Genomic DNA, 18,056 nt, shown 5'->3' on the forward strand with positions numbered 1-18,056 from the left:
ACCTCGCTGCCTCCAACTCACTGTTAGAAGGTGGCGTCCCTGCTTGAAGTCTTTGATCCCTGCCAGTCTGTTAAGCATGCATTCCAGGCCCTCACACTGGGCCATCACACCAGCCATCTTATACACTTCTTCTTCATCTTCTTCTTCATCTGGGAGAAAAGGGAAGCCAAGCAAAAATGGAGGTGAAGACGGGAATAAAGCACAGCCCTCGTCCAGGCCGGTGGCTACTTCCCTTTTCCGTATCTCCACTAAAGAACATAGCCAATAAAAGGGGTCAGTATTGGATATCAAACTTCACTGTCTCACTCCTAGTAACTTTTTTTAAAGTTTCAAGTCACTTAAAATTGTTTACTCAAGTATGTGAAAATACAAGCACTACAACCACTAAAGAAAACAAAAACAAAAACCCTAAATAAGAGGCCCTGAACACTCGTTTGTTGCTCGCGGCACTTCCCCCAGCCCCGCCACGGCCCCAGAGGTATCTGAACGGGGCCACTGATAACCGCGTTTTTCCTCAGCCAGAGGAGTAATCCCCCCTCAATTCTGAACAGAATTACGAGAGAGCATTTGCCCAGACTGCCCCCAAGCCCCAGGACGTGAACTGCTGCTCAGCGCTCCCAGTCCTCAAACCCAGCGTGCAGCGGCGTCTGTGGGAAGGGCCGTACCCGTGGTGGAGTCCAGGGACTCGATAAACTCCTCGGTGGCGTCGCCCAGCAGCCCCCGCATCCGGTAAACAATCCTCATGGGCTCTCCCTGAGCAGACAGAGTTGGAGAAATGTGCTTGTGAACAGGCCCAGAAAATGCAAAGGACTCGACACCTGATCTTGCTTAATGCTTCAGCGGTGTGGACAACTTCTATTTCTCTGCAGGGTCTTAACCACAAAATCTAGAATCCAGGTGCACTACAATTCACTTAGCGGAAAGAAAGCTCATTTTATTTAAGGTCTACTACAGGCCAGGAATTGTGTGAAGCATCTTACAGACACTACCTCACTTAATTTCATTAAAACTATGTAATAACTACAACAACTAGTATTTATTGTTTTTACTCTGCGCTAAGCCCTATGCTAATTGGGCACTTTATATTATCCTTTTATACAAGGTTACGCAGCTTGTTCAAATTTATCCAGCTATAAGCCCAGTTCTGTTTCCAAGCCTGTGCCTCCTTCAGGAGTATAAAGTCTCTCTAATCAATAGGGACCACTACTCAAGGGATCAGGACGAGGGAAGTCAATTAGATCAAAGGGCTGCGATTCAAGTCTCAGGAATCAAAAGCAAGAAAACAGAATACACCAATCTTTGCCTAGGGAGATCCTGAGGTCTTCATATAACCCCACAGCAAGGAGAGGATTCATCCAAATTTCCTCAAGCTAAACCTACAACCTGAGAGAATGACCAGAAATAAGTCTGGTAAATTAGAAGATTCCAGCAACTTTCCTAAACTGGAGGATCATGAGACTTCACTCTCCGCCAGGTACCAGCTTAGGCACTCTAGCGCACGTAGTATTACCCTCATTTTGGAGGTGAGAAACGGAGGCTTAAAGTCACATTCTAGCAAATTAAGTGGGAGAGCAGGTACCATACTAATTCAAGCTGCCTGCCTCTAAGCCATGCTCAGCTTCAGGAGACGAAACCCTGGAGGGAGAGAACCTGTCAGGCCAGGTCCCAGAGCATTTCCAGCTGTGGAAGCCCAGTGCGAACTAAGAGAGGGGACAGCCTTAGACCATGGACAGAAAGAGAGAGACACAGAAAACAGACCCTTGTCTGTAGCTGAAGAGATGGGCTGCTCATCAGGGAAATGGGGGATAAAGTAAAAAGGGAAGCTGATGAAGGCCCGGATAAAAAGGTGCCACAAACTCTGGACTTTGCCAGAAGAACCCCTTGGTGGATTAAGCACATTAATGGGAGGGACAAGTGATCCCCAACTTCTTGCCTCCTGGTTCAAAAGGGGAGGCTGACAATGTATATTCTTTGGTTTCCATACCACCATTTACAAGGGCGCCCAGAGAAGCTTGGTCTTAATGTTTTAGGTGCATCAGGGATTAAATCTGTATGGTTGTTTTGATGCTAAAATGTCAGTGACAAGATGCAGTGGAAGGAGGAGTCTTCTGTGTGTCCCTCTGCCAACAGTGCCGTATCTACCCAACTGGCAGTAGACCAACAACACACACTGACCAGGATTCCCAGCACAGTGGGAGAACAAAAAAGAAGGGAGCAAAAATATGTAACAAATTGAAGGCCAAAATGTACTAATAGTACACTACCAGTTTAGTTTCTTAAACCCTACAGAAATATTTGGGACTAAGTATAGCAAAGTTCACTGTGCTTCACTGGTACACTAGGTTTGCTGTAATTCAATTACTTAGTTGATTCATTTATTAAAAATCCCCCTAACAGAGAGAAGAAAGGGAAGGAGAGAAAGAAATGGAGAGGAAGGAGACAGTGAGATCGGAAAGGAAGGAACAGAGGAGAGAGATTAATAAAAGAGGAGGGAGGGGGGAAGTGGAATATCTGACTTTTATAAGCGGACAAATGGTACTGAGGTGGCCAAAAGGACCACAGCGCCATGCTTCCTTCATTTCCCTTTTCCACTCCTTCAGAACAACTGCCTTTTGAGTCTCAATTTCCCAACTAGTAAAATAAAAACTATGCTCCTCGACACAGTACTGGAAAATGTTCTGAAAAGTGAGCAAGCCCATAATAGCTGAGATTAATCTCAGTCAAGAGGTGTCCACTCTTTTTTTTTTTTAGAAATTCACGTTCTTTTATTTATTTATTTATTTATTTATGACTGTGTTGAGTCTTCGTTTCTGTGCGAGGGCTTTCTCTAGTTGCGGCAAGTGGGGACCACTCTTCATCGCGGTGCGCGGGCCTCTCACCATCGCGGCCTCTCTTGTTGCGGAGCACAGGCTCCAGACGCGCAGGCTCAGTAATTGTGGCTCATGGGCCCAGTTGCTCCGCGGCATGTGGGATCTTCCCAGACCAGGGCTCGAACCCGTGTCCCCTGCATTGGCAGGCAGATTCTCAAACCACTGCGCCACCAGGGAAGCCCCAAGAGGTGTCCACTCTTGACAGCCCTCCCCATCACCGGGCTTCCTCAGACTTTGCCCGGCCCGGCTGCACGGCCAGGAAACGCTCACCCCTCCTGAAGCTCCTCTCCCCTCACCAGTAAGCTGCCTCACAAGGAGGACAAGGTGACCGGTTTTCTCCACACCAACACCGACAGGGGAAGTAAAGGTCCTTACGTGCTGCTACCAGCTGGGCAAGTGACGATGAACAACGGCTCTTCCTAGCACAAGCCTGCAAGTCAAACCACACCTCCAAGCAAGAAAACAAGCACATACCTCATTCGTGGTACACCAGACCTTCTTGTAAACCTCGGCCACAGGAAGGTCCAAACTAATGATTTTATTGTTCACTAGAAGCTGAACAGAAAAGAAAATGAGGCTGTTATTTGGAAATAACTGTAAGGCAAGTAAATTTCAAGATCAAAGGGCGCTTTATGGCATAATGTCTGTGCGACAGGGACCTATCGACTCTCCCTCTCTAAAAAATGCACATGTGTGCGCAACACACAGAATTTTGTGCACAAGTTCAGGGGTTACAAACAGCTTTAACCCAAACCATGGACTCCAGGTTAAAAAACTGCTGAGGACCTTCTCCTATCCTGAATCCATTTCAGCTCAGCACCAAAGAAGACAATTTTCTCTATTTCACCAACATGCTTTTCACCATGTATACGATAACACCAGACCCTAGCGTTGTCTGCCAGAAGGTACCAGATACAGGGCCAGAAATCTGCACAGGGGCTAAAGTGCCAGTATTCAGGGAGCTTAATTAATTTGGAATCCCTGGGAAGCTTCTGCCACAGCAACAAGAACAATAAAAGCCTGCGCCATGACAAGCAACAGTCACCAACCATTTGCTTACCACATGCCAGGCAGTGGGCAGAGCCCTTTACAGGTAATTACCCTGAACACCAGGTGGGGTAGGTAGGTGGAGATCCTTAGCCTGCATTTACAGAGGCCCAGTGTTAATCAGCTCCTGAGGGAAAGGAACCCTAACCATGACAGTGGTGTCCTGTGCTTGTTACCTCCATTCCACTATCATCCTCCAGGAGAGCCACCAGGTCACAGTCCTGGCAAATCTTGTTCTTTATATCCCTCATGAGTGGCCCAATGCCTGGCTCATTGCTGCTGTACGGGTTCCCAGGCATCCTGCCCTGTAAGAAGTCTTCTTGTTGGGGATCCTTCTCCAGGGTCACAAAGAACTCAGTGACTTCATTCTCCTCCTAAAGGACAGAGAGAAGGAAGCAGCGGAAGGGATGGCATAAATATACATGCAGAGGGATGGCAGAGACCTTTTTTGATTTAGACCACGCTACCTTGCTCACGGACACTCTGAGGAAAACACACCAAACTCATCCAGCCCCTTACACATTTAAAGACATAAAGGATAAGAAGCTCAGAGGTGATTCAAAAAATCCAAATAGCCTTAAATATCAAGCATCTTCTCTGAAACTTAAGGGGAGATTAGAAGGGAAAGCCTAACAAAATAAGCAGATGAGGAGTGACCCATGAAAGCTGGATTAGTGACACGAGGGGAGACAGGGCTCTCCTCCTGCTCGTCTCATGTGATGCCAACCAATCTGGGGCCAGATGACTTTGTCCCTGGTGACCCTCCAGTCAAGGAAAGGGTCTTCTCTATATTATACAATATTCAGGCACGCCCAACCCCACTGATCTCTCATCATTAACTGACGATGCCGGTGTTCTTCATTCTTCCTCAGTAACAGGAGAGGATCTTTGGATCATACCATGCTTCTATATAGTTCAGGCTACGGAAACAAATACACAGGCATCCATGCGTGCACAAAACGTGGGCAGGGAAAGATGGAAGAGGGTGAAAATTTCCTTACGCCCTAGCTCAGTGTTGCTTCTTTCACAGCATATTGGATTAATACCAGGATTTGGGCAATGGGAGGTTAGACCTAGCTCAAAAAGAAAGATTGATTTTGACTTTGAATCTAGAAAATGAGACCAAGCAAGGTCTTTAGATTTCCCCCCAGGTGGAACGGGAATATCACGGGGTTGCTTCTGTTTTACGTGCGGCGCTTCCTAAAACACTGCCTGAACGGGCCACCGCTGGTAAGATTACCCATGACTATAATGAATCACCAAGCGGTTTCATGGAGAAATGGCTCATGCTGACACCCCGAGAGCCACGGGAAGCACCCCTGCTTATGCTTACAGGATAGATGATGCTGCAGAGCCTCTCAAAGATGAAGACAGGAGTCCGGTAGTCATCCAGATTGTAGCGCTTGGCTGTCTCAATGCACACGGCCATGAAAGCCTTGGTTTCCGATTCTGTACCTACCAGAAATCAGTGGGGCCGAGTCAGTTAGGAAAGAGCTTCACACACGGAAACTAAGATGAGACTTTAAATGAAGTTCCGTCACTGACAGATTCTTTCTGCCTAGCAAGTCTTTAAACGTCCTATGTGGCAATATCAGTATTTCAACTGGAAACATGAAGCTGACTGATTCTTATCCTCAGACCACATTCCTTTGAAAGCCTTAATACCCAAGCCAACACAGACCATCACAGTTAGCTGTGCACACGTCTTGCTCCCTCTGGGAATTAGAACCTTGCATCCTCTTGCCCAAAAGAGGTACCCAAAAATGTCAAATAATGATCCTAACTGTATGCCAGTCAAATCAAAAAGAAGTTATAGTTTTCAGTTTCATTCTAAAAGGTTAAGTAGATTGCCCTCTAATAAATGAAAGAGATAAACTTCAAGTCATAAATGCAAGTACTGTAACAATGCTCTTGAAAAGGGTCCAGTTGACAAGGTCAGAAACCAGCTCAGCAAGACAGCTGAAAGTGGCACCAGAACGACCTCCATGTCTGGCAATACAGCAGACTATGTCCCCTGACCTACTTTCCACTCCTCCACTTAAAAACAATTTAAAATACTGAATAAAAAGGTATCAGTGAACTGCCACACTAGCAAAGAAAGCCACAGCCCCTGAAATTAAGAAAAATCGAGACCCCAGGGTGGTTAGCAAAGCACTGAGGCGAATTTTTGCCATGAGCTTTCATTTCCATAACCTGCCAGGACCTGAGAGCTGGATACAAAGCCCCAAATCTGCCAAGGTGGAGAATCTGGCAGGAACCACCCCACTACACACATACATGTAAATCTGGTACCCCAAAAGAGCTACATCTTTGGTATAAGGGTCAACTAAAAATAACTCTCCCTTTCCCCCAAGCAAATCAATGAAAGGACATTGTCTTCCCTCAAAATGCGGCACTGAGTAGAGGGGGAAAAAAAATCTCCTCTGAGAACTCATAACAAGCTGTCCCTCACAGGGGTTTGTGGCTCAAACTATCTAGGAGGTCTGAAAAATCTAAGGTCAGAACTTGGTTGAAGGCGGCCCTGGGGTGGCTGTACCCTGAGATGCCTCATAGAAGCGGTTACAAATCTTCTCTGGAAAAACCCACCTTTGACTTGGGTCCTGAAGAATTTCCACAGATAAACCCTCAAAACACGAGCTCACCGTCAAAAAAAATCACAAAATGCAAAAAGATTTAAGGCACCATAAGCAAGAGCCAGAAAAACAAACAACAGAATTAGATCAATAAATACTTCAAATTTTAGAATCATCAGACACAGAAATAAGTTTGCTATGCTGAAAGATTATAAAAGGAGTAGGAAATGTCAGTAAAAAACTAGAGCCTATAAAATCTACACAGAACTGCAAGAATTCAATGGGTAGATTAAAAAGATAACAGAGTGAAAAAAAAATTAATGAACTGAATGACACGGTATAGGATGGAAGACATTATCCAAAATCAGCATAAAGATACAATGAGATGGACATTATGAAAGAGAGAGGAAGACATAGGGATGACAGAGTGAGACTGGAGCTCCACAAGGACAAGGAAAACGAATAGAGCAGAGGCAACTGAAGAGATGATGGCTGAGAATCTTCCAGAACCAATGAAAGGCACCAACATGAGAACTTTTGACCTCTTCCCGCACTATGAGCTCAATATAAAAAGTCCAAACTGGGAACTCCCTGGCGGTGCAGTGGTTAGGACTCTGCGCTTCCACTGCGGGGGGGCAAGGGTTCGGTCCCTGGTCGGGGAACTAAGATCCCGCAAGCTACGTGGCACAGCCAATATAAAATAAGTCCCAACTGACTGAGGCCAGCTCTGGAATTTTACAACCCCAAGAACCAACAGTCTCAAGGGAAATTTCTTCTCCTTCTTTCCTTGAATGTGAGGAGATGTTTGCTGCCCCTGCTCTGGCTCTGAGGAAGTTGGGGAAATCAGACCAGTATACCTAAGTGGAGCCAGAAGGGACATGGGAATCTCGGGCTGTAGGCTGCTGGGTGGTGCTACCTGTGGTCATGTCCTCCAGCATCTCCAGCAGCATGTCCTGGGTCTCGTCAATCAGCTTGGTCCTCTGCACCACCAGCTTCCGCAAGCACAGGTATCCATTCAGCACAGTACCCACCAAGCGACTTTTAAAGTGCCTTTTGATGGATTCCACCTCCACGAAGGAGGAAAGAAGGCCTGTGGGGACAGGAAAAAGTTGCTGTAAGAGTTCTGAATGAGAATTAAGCAAAGAAGGCTTAATTCATCCTCAAAAGATGACGAGCAACTCAAAAGCAGGGAAACACTATCTTTGTGCTTGGCATGGGGCACGCTCAATGATGTGAACTGGTCAATAGCCAACAGATGCTCAAAGACGTAAAGCCATCCCTGAGGAGAAAAACGCAGACCTTAAAAGTGCAGTGTGGTCAACATGAGAGAGAAGAGAGTCAACCACAGCACCCAAGGAACTAAGGGTCAGTCCCCAAACTATACCCAGGGTGCCCTAAAGGAAGGGCTGGGAGGCTCTCTCTACCTGTGAGACTTTTGAGGGCATAGCCCTGCTGCAGATCAGTGCTCAGGGTGGCCTCCTCCAGGGCCAACAAGCGGGCTATTTCCTAAACAGGACAATAAGCACAGTTAGTGTGACAGCACTGCCAGCGACACTGGTCCAGGAACTGGCAGCACCGTCTTTTTATTCTAATGCTCTCTCAAGCTGAACCTTTGCAGAACTCCTTTCCAAGAAGCCAAGGACAGTTGCAATGACGTTAAGAGACTGCTTAAAAATGGAGAACAGTCTAAGTGACCCCAACAGACTGCATATCCTCTTGATGAACACAATGAAGTCACAGAAGTACCACACGCAGACCTCGGAAATACTGCAGGTTCAGTTCCAGACCACTGCAATAAAGCGATTATTGCAATAAAGCAAGTCACACAAATTTGTTTGTTTTTTCCCATGAATATAAAACTCATGTCTACACTCGACTGTAATCTAGTAAGTGTGCAATAGCATATGTCTAAAAACACAATGTATATACCTTAATTAAAAAATAATGTTGTTGGAAAAATGGCGCTGATAGTCTTACTTGATGCAGCGTTGCCACAAACCTTCAATTTATAAAAAACCCACAGTCACCTATAAAGTGCAATAAGGCAAGATACACCTGCATTTTCAACAAATGTTTCTTCTTGGCATAAAAGAACACCACAAAGTTCACGCAGAGAAAGAGAACAATGAAAGCAGAGCTAGGGAAAGGGGCTCTGCTGGGCTGCGTGAGATGGAGGTACCTTGGTGATGAGGTTGCCCACGTAGGGCAGGACTCCTCGAGCTGCCAGGTAGACTTTCCAGTGAGCTGAAGTGATGAGCTTCTGGTAGAGCGCCAGGTACTCGGCGGCACACTCCCCGGCCACGCTCAACTCGTCCAGGTAACTGCCGTGGGGAGACAGGCACTGAGCGAGAACTCAAACAGCTACAACAGCCTAACAGCCCCTCTTCGCCCCTTCCATCTTTCATGCCTCTGCTGTCCTCCACTCCCTCTTCCGTGGAAGGAAGGGGGTGGGGCGAGAAAGCCCCAAACTCCCCACTCGGGAACTCCCCACACTTGGGGAAAGCTCAAGAGACCACAACAGGGAATGCAGTGCAACAAACTATACACGTTTGGAACAATAAAGCACCAAAATATGAATGGCGGTTATTGGGGCAGCATGAGTATGGTTGTGATTGAGTCACTCACAAGGTAAGTTTATCAGAGTTTAGTGGCCAATAATGTGGGCTTTGGAATTAGACTGCCTGGATTCAAATCTTGCCTTCCAGTTGACAAGTTAATTAACCACTTTAAGCCCAGGTAAGGATTAAATGAGGCAATGCATGCCAAGCATTTATAAGCTCATAAGATCTCAAAAATTACTAGCTGCTGAAATTCTGCTGCTCTATCACCACCACCACCACTGCTACTACCACTACCACTACAATTCAGCTTTTTAGAACTTTTTTGTTTCTGTGGTCTTCTACAAGGAATAAGATAGTTATAGAGCACAGGTGCGCCTCCAGTCGCCCTGATCTATGGATTCCCCTGGGAAAGCGGGAAGGGCTCGAGATGAAGTCCAACCACCCTGCCCATCCCACTCTCAAATGGTACCTGGTGAGGAGGTCGAGGACCTGCTGCTTGCGGCTGGGAATGGTGGCCAGAGCTTCCACGATGGTACAGGCTGCCTGCCGTGCAGCCTGCGTCGCGGGAGTAAAGAGCACCTGCGGGGTATGGACAGAAGCCCTGGCTCAACTAACAGCCTCTCACCAGGCCCCGCAGGGCACAGTCAACTGCCACCCATCCAGAGGAAGTCCTCTGAGTACCTCTCTAGGAAAGGTTAAAGGTAAAAATCACCAGCTAACACAAGATCAGACTGCTGCAGACTGCTGAAGAGGCTGCCTAAGAGCCACCTTCTTCACGGAGATGTTCTCCATCAAGTACTTTGGAGAATGTACCCAAGATGACTGAAGTAGGAAAAAAGACAAGCAGGTATTCTCCTTAGCAAAGACATCTACAATTCTATTTTGGGGACAGCTACACAGTGAACACTTACATTTAATGTAAACCAGTTATTTATGTTATGAACCAATGGACAAATGAATTCTCTAAAATATAATTACTTTAATCTTTAAGAACATTAGCTGGAAAGAGGAAGAGGACAGCAGAAGATATGAAAGGTGGAAGGAGAAAGGGGAGGACAGGCACCGAGGCTCGGGTCCGTTCAGTGGTCAGGGGGGAGAGCAGAGATCACGAGCTTGATGAGAAGGCGGAAAGAGTTCTGTTTCGGCCAGTCCACCACGCTGGCGGTGGCAACCGAGAACCTCTACCTATGTGAAAGGAAGCAAGAATAACAAAGAGAAAGAAGAGAAAGCAGAGCAGACAAGTGGGGAGGAGCAGAAACACCCTGCTCGGGATCTGAGGCCAGCGCAGCAGGGCGAGGGGCCCAGGGGACGGTCACTCACTTGCCGCAGCCAGTTGTTGTGGCCCAGCTTGAGATCCAAGGGGGAGGTCCTCTTTCCCCGACGACTCAGGAACTGCTTCCACCGCCACACGTACTTCTCAGTCAAATAGAGATGGCGGAGTTCTGATTTGCTGGGGGACTTCCCGTTGCCATCGATCCCTGGCAGGCAAAAGGGTGCAGGGAGAGGTAAGGAGAAGAAAGGGACAGAAAAGGGGGGATTGTGGGGCTGCTGGGATGGGGTAGGAATGACCGATTTCTCACGTCTTGAAGAGACAGACACACCTCTGATAGGAAGACACTTCTTCCAGGCTTCATAGGATGCCTTGGGGTCTCTCTTGAGCCAGAGCTGAGCCTGGGCATGGATCTCATTGCAGTATGGCTTAACTGTGGTAAGGGCCTCGACAGGAACATCCTGCAGGAGGAAAGCGGACAAGGTGAGAGAGCTTGAGGGCACATCTGAGCCACAGCTGCAATACAATAGCACTGGCACCCCAAGGGGACATACGCAAAGGCAAGAAGACCAGAAGGATCAACCTTCGTATCTTTTATGCCCCTTATGTGTTCCTTTAAAGCATTTTGATCCAATTTAGCAGTAGCATCTCCATGCTGAGCTTAGGGTCACTGATTTTGACTGTGCAGGATAAAGTGTAACCGGTTTCCTGCAGACAGTCTTATAGCCACATATACTAATTCCTATCCCCAGGCTGATTTGTAGTTTCCCAAACATAAATCTTCAAGGGGTCACTAAGCAGCCTCCAGAATTTAAAGAGCCATAACTAATCCCAAGGAGCCTACACAGCAGAGCCCCAGGACTCTGGGTTCTCAAACTTTTTGGCCTCAGGACCCCATTACTCTTGAAAATTACTGACTCCAAAGAGTTCTTGTGTGGGTAGCTCTCTCCATCAATATGTACCTATTAAAAATTAAGGTTCAGCAATTCTTAAAATATTTATTAATTCATTTAAAAGTAAGAATAAATCCATTACCTGGCAACCTAAATAACATTTTTTATATTTTCCAAAACAAAAATAATCTAGAGAAAGGAGTTGCACTGCTTTATATTTTTGAAACTGTTTAAAGACTGCCTTAATAAGACAGCTGGATTGTTATACCTGCTTCTGAGCTCAAACTGTTGTGATATGTTGTGTCAGCTGAAGTACTCACACAGATATTTAGTTGGAAAAAAGAATATTTTAATAGGTTTTTCAATTAATTGCGGATTTTTTCTTTGATACTAAACCAAAATTTAACAAATTACAGGTTCTTAAAGACTGGCTAGAATGTGGAATCTGAAACCAATCAATAAATGTTTCATATTCCATTCCACTAAAATTCATCATTTACTCTCACTGATTCGGTAACATGTACCAGTCATTTGGAAAATACTGGTTCAATGAGTTACGTCAATTCCTCTTTAAGTGACCAGCTCACTTTATTCATTTTTTAAGAAAATGTCTACCAAACACCCGATTCTGAACAACCACAATTTGCCCATCAGCCCTCCTTTCAAGCACTAACGGGATTCCATGAAAAAAGCAGCTGGTTCAGCTTGCAGCGCAGTCACACAAGTGCTTTTCCCCAGGACAACCGCTGTGGTGCAGCGCGCCAGGGCACTATCTCTGGGCCTCGCACATTGTCTTGCTGAATATTAAAAAGATTAGCTGGGCTTCCCTGGTGGCGCAGTGGTTAAGAATCCGCCTGCCGATGCAGGGGACACAGGTTCGAGCTCTGGTCCGGGAAGATCCCACATGCCGCAGAGCAACAAAGCCCGGGCGCCACAACTACTGAGCCTGCGCTCTAGAGCCCACGAGCCACAACTCCTGAAACCCACGTGACTAGAGTCCATGCTCCGCAACAAGAGAAGCCACCGCAATGAGAAGCCCGCGCACCGCAACGAAGAGTAGCCCCCGCTCTCCGCAACTAGAGAAAACCCGCGTGCAGCAACAAGGATCCAACGCAGCTATAAATAAATAAATAAATAAATTTTTAAAAATCATTAAAAAAAAAAAGATTAGCACTCAGGAGTCAAGATTTACTAAAATTAACCTGCGATGCTTCATCAGGGACGCTCTAGAGCGAAAGTGCACGGCAGGGAAGAGCGCGGCTCTGAGTGGAGCTGGGCCCACAGCCTCTTCGTGCTAAGGCTCCAGTGGCCTCACCATCACTGACTTGGCACCATCAGCGCAAATGCCACAAAACAGTGAAGAGGGCAAATCACGTCTTAGGGTAATTATGAAAATAATGTTGACCTCACAGATTCCCTGGGAGTCTTGGGAACACCCAGGGATCTATCTATGAGCCAAACTTTGAGAACTGCTGCTCTCTCTAGGCTAAAACTAAGCAAAATGTGAGGCTTCAGTGCTCTGAGAGTAAGAACCCTGTGGAAATCTTTTACCTCACACTGTGGGAAAAATGACAGTTACGTGGGGATGAGGTTCCTCTTTTCAATCAAGAACCAATTTTTATTTGCTGAGACTTAGCTCTGAGGGGAAGTAAACCTTCATCAAAGGGAAGGAAGGGGGTTCTTTTCTGAGGACTGTCCGGGCAGACCAGGAAAGGGAAACAGAGTAAACTGTTCATTGCCCAGCTTCCTCCCTACTGCTTACCACTCAGAATCCTGCAATGAAGACTTCGTTTCCCACCAAGGGATTCCATTAGGATGGAGCAGGAAGGAGAATGGCCCAAGGACTACAAAGATGGATAGGAGGCACCGACGGCCTCAGGCATGGCCGAGGGAAAGAATTACAGCCCGCATGTTCTCAACTGGTGTAAGCAAGTTCATCTGTGGCTAGGCCATTTTAGGATTAAAAACTTAGCTTTATTCATTCACTTAACAATGATTTGCTGAGCGGCTATAATAATGCTAGATACCACGCTCTGCACTGGACATAAAAACATCTTAGTAAGACAGTTCCTGGATTCGAGGAGCTCATAGCCAGCCTAGCAGAGAACTGGTTAATTGAAGGAGCAGTTAACAAAATGAAGGCGAGCATTCCAGGCAGAGGAGACACCATACAGCTACAAATAACATTTATTAAGGACTAACATGGGCCAGACACTGCTCTGAGCACTTGATCTGCATTAAGTCATTTATTCTTCCCAACACTTCAGGTAGAAACTGTATTCCCATTTTATAGATGGGGTAACCAAGCAACCTAAATTAAATAACGTGCCCAAGTCACAGTGCTAGTGAATGCAAGAGCTGGGATTTGAAATCAAGAGGTCTGCCTCAGAGCCCAGGACTTCCACCACTGCGCAAAACTGCATGTACAAAGGCACAGGGGTAGGAAAGAACACTGTGTCCTCTGGGAGCTGCGAGTCATCTGACGTGACCGGAGAAAGAGGCAGTCCTCCACGGCTAACCACTTTGTTCTACGCGTTTGTATTTTTGTGTTTGCTTTTCTCTTGAGTTCCCTCTGAGAAACCTTCCTTCTCAAAAACCCTAACCCATCTCTGCTGAACTGCCGCAAAGGAAGCATTGGTGCCACCCAGGGAGAGCGAGTTCAGGTGAGCAGAGGCCCTTGGAGGCAGGGCAGGTGCTGGCCGGGGACTGTGCCCCGCCCTCCCTCTTGGCCCCGTACCTTGTTCTTCTTGCTGGTGGGAGCAGGTGGTTTAATCAGCTTCTGCAAGATCCGCAGGCACATGAGGGTAATGTTCTCAACAACCACGGGAGTCTTAATGTTCACGGCCATGAGGAAAAGGCTGAGTGCTGGGCAGAGGAAGGAAAGGCAGAGTCACACGTGATCACAGAACACATCACGCCTGCCGTGGCAAGGCTGCCCAAGCACAGCTTCCCCTGCCCTCTCCCGCCCTGCGCCTAGGACTGCGCCCTGAAGCCTCCTCTCCTTTCTCTGGCAAACTGCTAACCAGATGTCCCCCAAACTCACCACAGCGTAAGCGGAGCTCCCAGCAGCTGTCCTCCTTCGAGATAGAGTCTGTCAGCAACAGCATTTCATACTGAAGGCTACTTGCCTAGAAGGCCAACAGGAAGAGACATGAGTAGAGGAGGGTCTGCAGGGTCAATCCCAGGACTAGGGCTCACGTCCATGCTCAGACCCAGGGACTCAGCATTAGAACATCTGGTCACAGATGGACCATCAGAGAGACAATGGAGAGATGGAGACCCTCCACACAGCCAACCATTCATTTCTCTTCTCTCTGAGGTTGACTCTGACCTGGGAAAATCTTTGTGGGACATGAGCTCTGCAAATGTGCCGCTCCCTCCCTCCCTCTCGTCTCTGCAAACGAGACCGGCAGGGAGGAAGCCGAGGGAATGAAGGCAGAGAGTGAGGGGATGGCCAGCCTGCTCACCAGATCAGGATTGGCCCAGTGGCCCTTCAGGGCTGTGGAGACTTTGCCAATAATCAGGTCGTTCATCTGCTGGGTGGCCTCTGGATTGTCGCTGGGGAAGCAGAGAAAGGAGTCCTGTTATTCACCATTGGCTCTGTCCCTCCTTTGCACTTGAAGGAGCCCAGAGAAAAGGAAATCAGCAAGACGACACATTAGCCCCACAAAACCCTGCTGTGTAATAAAAAGGGCAGCCCCAGCCGCCTTTCCTGGGAGGAGACGCTGACTGAGAATACAGCAGCACTAACATAGGGGGGATTTTCTCCCCAGCCCACATCCCCAGGCTGCACAGTCCCCAGACCGCTGCCTGGTGTGTCAGTCTCCAGAATCTAGGTGTCCACTCTCAGCCTTGGCCACAACTCTTTCCTCATCTTCGCCAACTGCCCTCACTTCATTTCCCACAAGGCATCCACATTTCCCATCTATGTCCCTTTGTAATAATGTATCTTTTAATAATTAAAAAACCCCACGAATCGAGTCACATCCCTTTCTTGCTTCCCAACGTGTCTTGAATAAAATCCAAGTCCTTATAATGACCTACAAGACCCTATAGGATCCGGGCCCTGCGATCTCTCACTAAATCCCCTCCCCTTTGTTCCCCCACTGGTATCCTTCACTCCATGCACAAGCGCTCCTCGTGGCCCCCGCCCCTCACACCCCGGGCACACCCCTGCCTCTCCTCCTGCCACTTGCTATTTCCTCTGTGTGCAGCCCGCGCGTTCGGTATCTCCATGACTTGCCCCCTCACCTCACACAGGGCTTTGCTCAAGCATCACCCCTCAGAGGTCGTCCTTGACCACTTTATCCTCCGCAGCAACCCTACCTGCAATCAGGGTTGCCATCCCAGCTATACCGCTCTTCACATCTAATCTCCTGACACTGTAGTGTGTAATTACCTGTTTACTGCCCTTCTCCCCTCTAGAACGTAAGTTAAATGAGTGCGGGGACTTTGTTTCATCTATCACTGTATCCTCAGAGTTTAGAACAGTGCCTAGCATTCAGCAGATGCTCAGTAAATATTTGTTAGATGAGTGAATAAATAATACAGCAAGTAATACTTACCAACCAGCTAACATGTTCCAGAACTTATGCAACATACTCAGTAAATAATCTAAATCCAGCTATGGGTACTGTATGGGCACAGACCAAGTACTCCACAAATATGATTTATTACTTGCAATGAATTATGTTAGTCTATCCTCACCACAAGCCTTTAAGATATTTGCCATTATCAGTATTTCTCAGATAAGGAAACCTTAGGCTCAGAGAAGTTAAGAAATGTGTCCAAGGCACATAGTACAAAATATCCGATACTGGGTCTTTCTGATCCAGATCCAAGCTCTTAATCCCTAGGCTCCACTGCTCCAACTGTCTTCTTCTGTGTGAGTTTTGAGTCCAAGTACCCTGCTGTACCCTTCTCCCTCACCAAAACTCAGAAACTGCTTCCTCAGGAAACCACACTGGTACCAACCAAATAAAAGACGAACATACTATCTACACGGAAACCTGGGCTTCAAATGCTCCCCAAGTTTGTTCAGCTATACCTGGGACCTCTTCCCGTTTTTTTCTCTATTATAAGCTAGCGAAGCTGTTTGGCAGGGAGAAGCACAGTTCTGTGAACCCTCTGGTGCTCCCAGCACCGCTGCCGCCTCCACCCCAGCACGAGCAGGCATGACAGGCCCCCGTCACCATGGCGCAAGCTCTGACCGGGTCAGGAGGCACATGAGCTGGCGGACCTCCTCCCGCATGGCCGCAGAGCCTCTGCGAAGATTATAATCAAAGAGTTCCCGGATGAGGCCCTGGGAGACGAGGATGTGCCTCAGGGCGGGGTTGGTGGCCAGGGCCCGGAGCAGGGTGATACAGTGCTCTGTGACGGCAGAGGCACAGCCGTAGCACTTGGTGGAGGATGTGTGGCCACAGCCCAGGACGGACAAGGCGCGGTACTGGCTGGCAGTGAAGGTGGGCTGCACGGAGGTCCTAGATGATTTGGTGGCTGCTTCCCTCTGCTGCAGGTCGTATTCCAGCAACTCTTTGCGTGAAGCAAAAACTTTCTAAGGAAAAAAAAAAAAAAGACAAAGGAGAAAGAAATCAGCAATTAAAATAAAGAGAAAGAGGAAGTTAACTAGAAATCAGCTTTGGTTTGAAAAAACACTTTACATGCATTATCTAATTTAACCCTCTTGATAACCTTACCAGTTAGATACTTTATCCCCATTTTATAGAGGAGGAAACAAGCTTAGAGGGGTTGGCTTGACCAAGGTAAGTGGCAGAGTTAGAACTCAGCCTCTGATCGCAGGCCCATGCCCTTAACTCCCACGTAACACTGTCTCACAAAGAACAAAGTCAGGAACGTAGGCACGTGTAGCAAAGATGGCACACCAGCAACTTAAGGGACAAGGACCCTGGCTCCTCTTGTCTGCGGCCAGCCTTCCTTCCGATGGGGGTGGGGTCTGTAACATGCCATCCACCGTATGGCCCACCCTGGTTGACTAGAGTTGGTGTGCCCTACCCTTCAAGCCTGCAAACACGTCTATCAGAAAAAACGGGAACAAAACCTTGGCATCCAATTTTTTTAAAACCAGTTAACCCCTCTACTAAAACGTGGGCTGTGAATGGTCAAGAAAAACACATCTATAATAATCTCCGTTATTCTGTTTTCTGGAATGAACTCAGCTCTCTACCAAGCACCCAAAACCGCTGTGGGTGAGAAGCTGTGCGGCTGGGCAAGGGCACCCCTGGAGCTGAGCTTCTGGGGGAGAGCAAAGAACTGCTTTGACAACAACGTCGATAACACACGACAGAACACACTCTCCAGCTGCTCCCGTTTCTCTACCTGGATGATTTTGGAGAGTTCATCGAAAGAGTTCTTGCAGTCTCCACAGTACTCCTGCGCCAACTGCAGGATGTACCGGTTCACACTGGCTGAGGTGGAACTGATGCCCCCAGCCGTCCCCGAGTCATCCTGCAACCAAGAGGGAAGCTGTCAGCCTTCCACCATGAGATGGCCTCACCCAGGGGCTAGTTTTCTGCTTCTGATCCAGAACCCTCTCCAAATGTCCCTCCAGCTTTGGATTACCTGCGGCTTTTCAGGAGCTGCCTCGTTCACTTTGCAGAGCAGGTTCTCCAGCTGTGGCCGATGTCCCATCAGCTGGTGATACACTCGATCAGCTTTGTCCAGAAGTGTGTTGATGTTGGAAACAGCCTAGACAGGAAGAGACAGGGGCGTGCGTGAAGGCTCGTCAGCATGAAGATTTTCCCTGAGTGATCGGTCAGGGACCTCTAGGTCAGGTACTGTGTTTCATACGTTATTTCCATTCCTCACAATAATCCTGTGGGGCG

At 47.6% G+C, this 18,056-nt stretch overlaps 1 protein-coding gene across 7 annotated transcripts in view; it reads right to left on the reverse strand.

Annotated features, from left to right (window-relative positions):
• The window catches only part of UBR4 (ubiquitin protein ligase E3 component n-recognin 4), a 126,233-nt gene that overhangs the window by 21,783 nt on the left and 86,394 nt on the right, over positions 1-18,056 (reverse strand). For all 7 annotated transcript variants that reach the window (XM_068539035.1, XM_068539034.1, XM_068539030.1 and 4 more), the window contains 17 exons: positions 17,794-17,919; positions 17,551-17,679; positions 16,425-16,768; positions 14,682-14,772; positions 14,258-14,342; positions 13,952-14,079; positions 10,653-10,782; positions 10,372-10,529; positions 9,521-9,630; positions 8,670-8,811; positions 7,915-7,996; positions 7,407-7,580; positions 5,251-5,372; positions 4,094-4,291; positions 3,345-3,425; positions 666-753; positions 22-149 (listed from right to left, as the gene is read on the reverse strand). In XM_068539035.1, coding sequence (XP_068395136.1) covers positions 22-149; positions 666-753; positions 3,345-3,425; positions 4,094-4,291; positions 5,251-5,372; positions 7,407-7,580; positions 7,915-7,996; positions 8,670-8,811; positions 9,521-9,630; positions 10,372-10,529; positions 10,653-10,782; positions 13,952-14,079; positions 14,258-14,342; positions 14,682-14,772; positions 16,425-16,768; positions 17,551-17,679; positions 17,794-17,919 — 2,316 coding nt within the window. The remainder of the gene's footprint in view (positions 1-21; positions 150-665; positions 754-3,344; positions 3,426-4,093; positions 4,292-5,250; positions 5,373-7,406; positions 7,581-7,914; positions 7,997-8,669; positions 8,812-9,520; positions 9,631-10,371; positions 10,530-10,652; positions 10,783-13,951; positions 14,080-14,257; positions 14,343-14,681; positions 14,773-16,424; positions 16,769-17,550; positions 17,680-17,793; positions 17,920-18,056) is intronic.

This window comes from Eschrichtius robustus, chromosome 3, assembly GCF_028021215.1.
Source record: "Eschrichtius robustus isolate mEscRob2 chromosome 3, mEscRob2.pri, whole genome shotgun sequence".
Lineage (NCBI taxonomy): Eukaryota > Metazoa > Chordata > Mammalia > Artiodactyla > Eschrichtiidae > Eschrichtius > Eschrichtius robustus.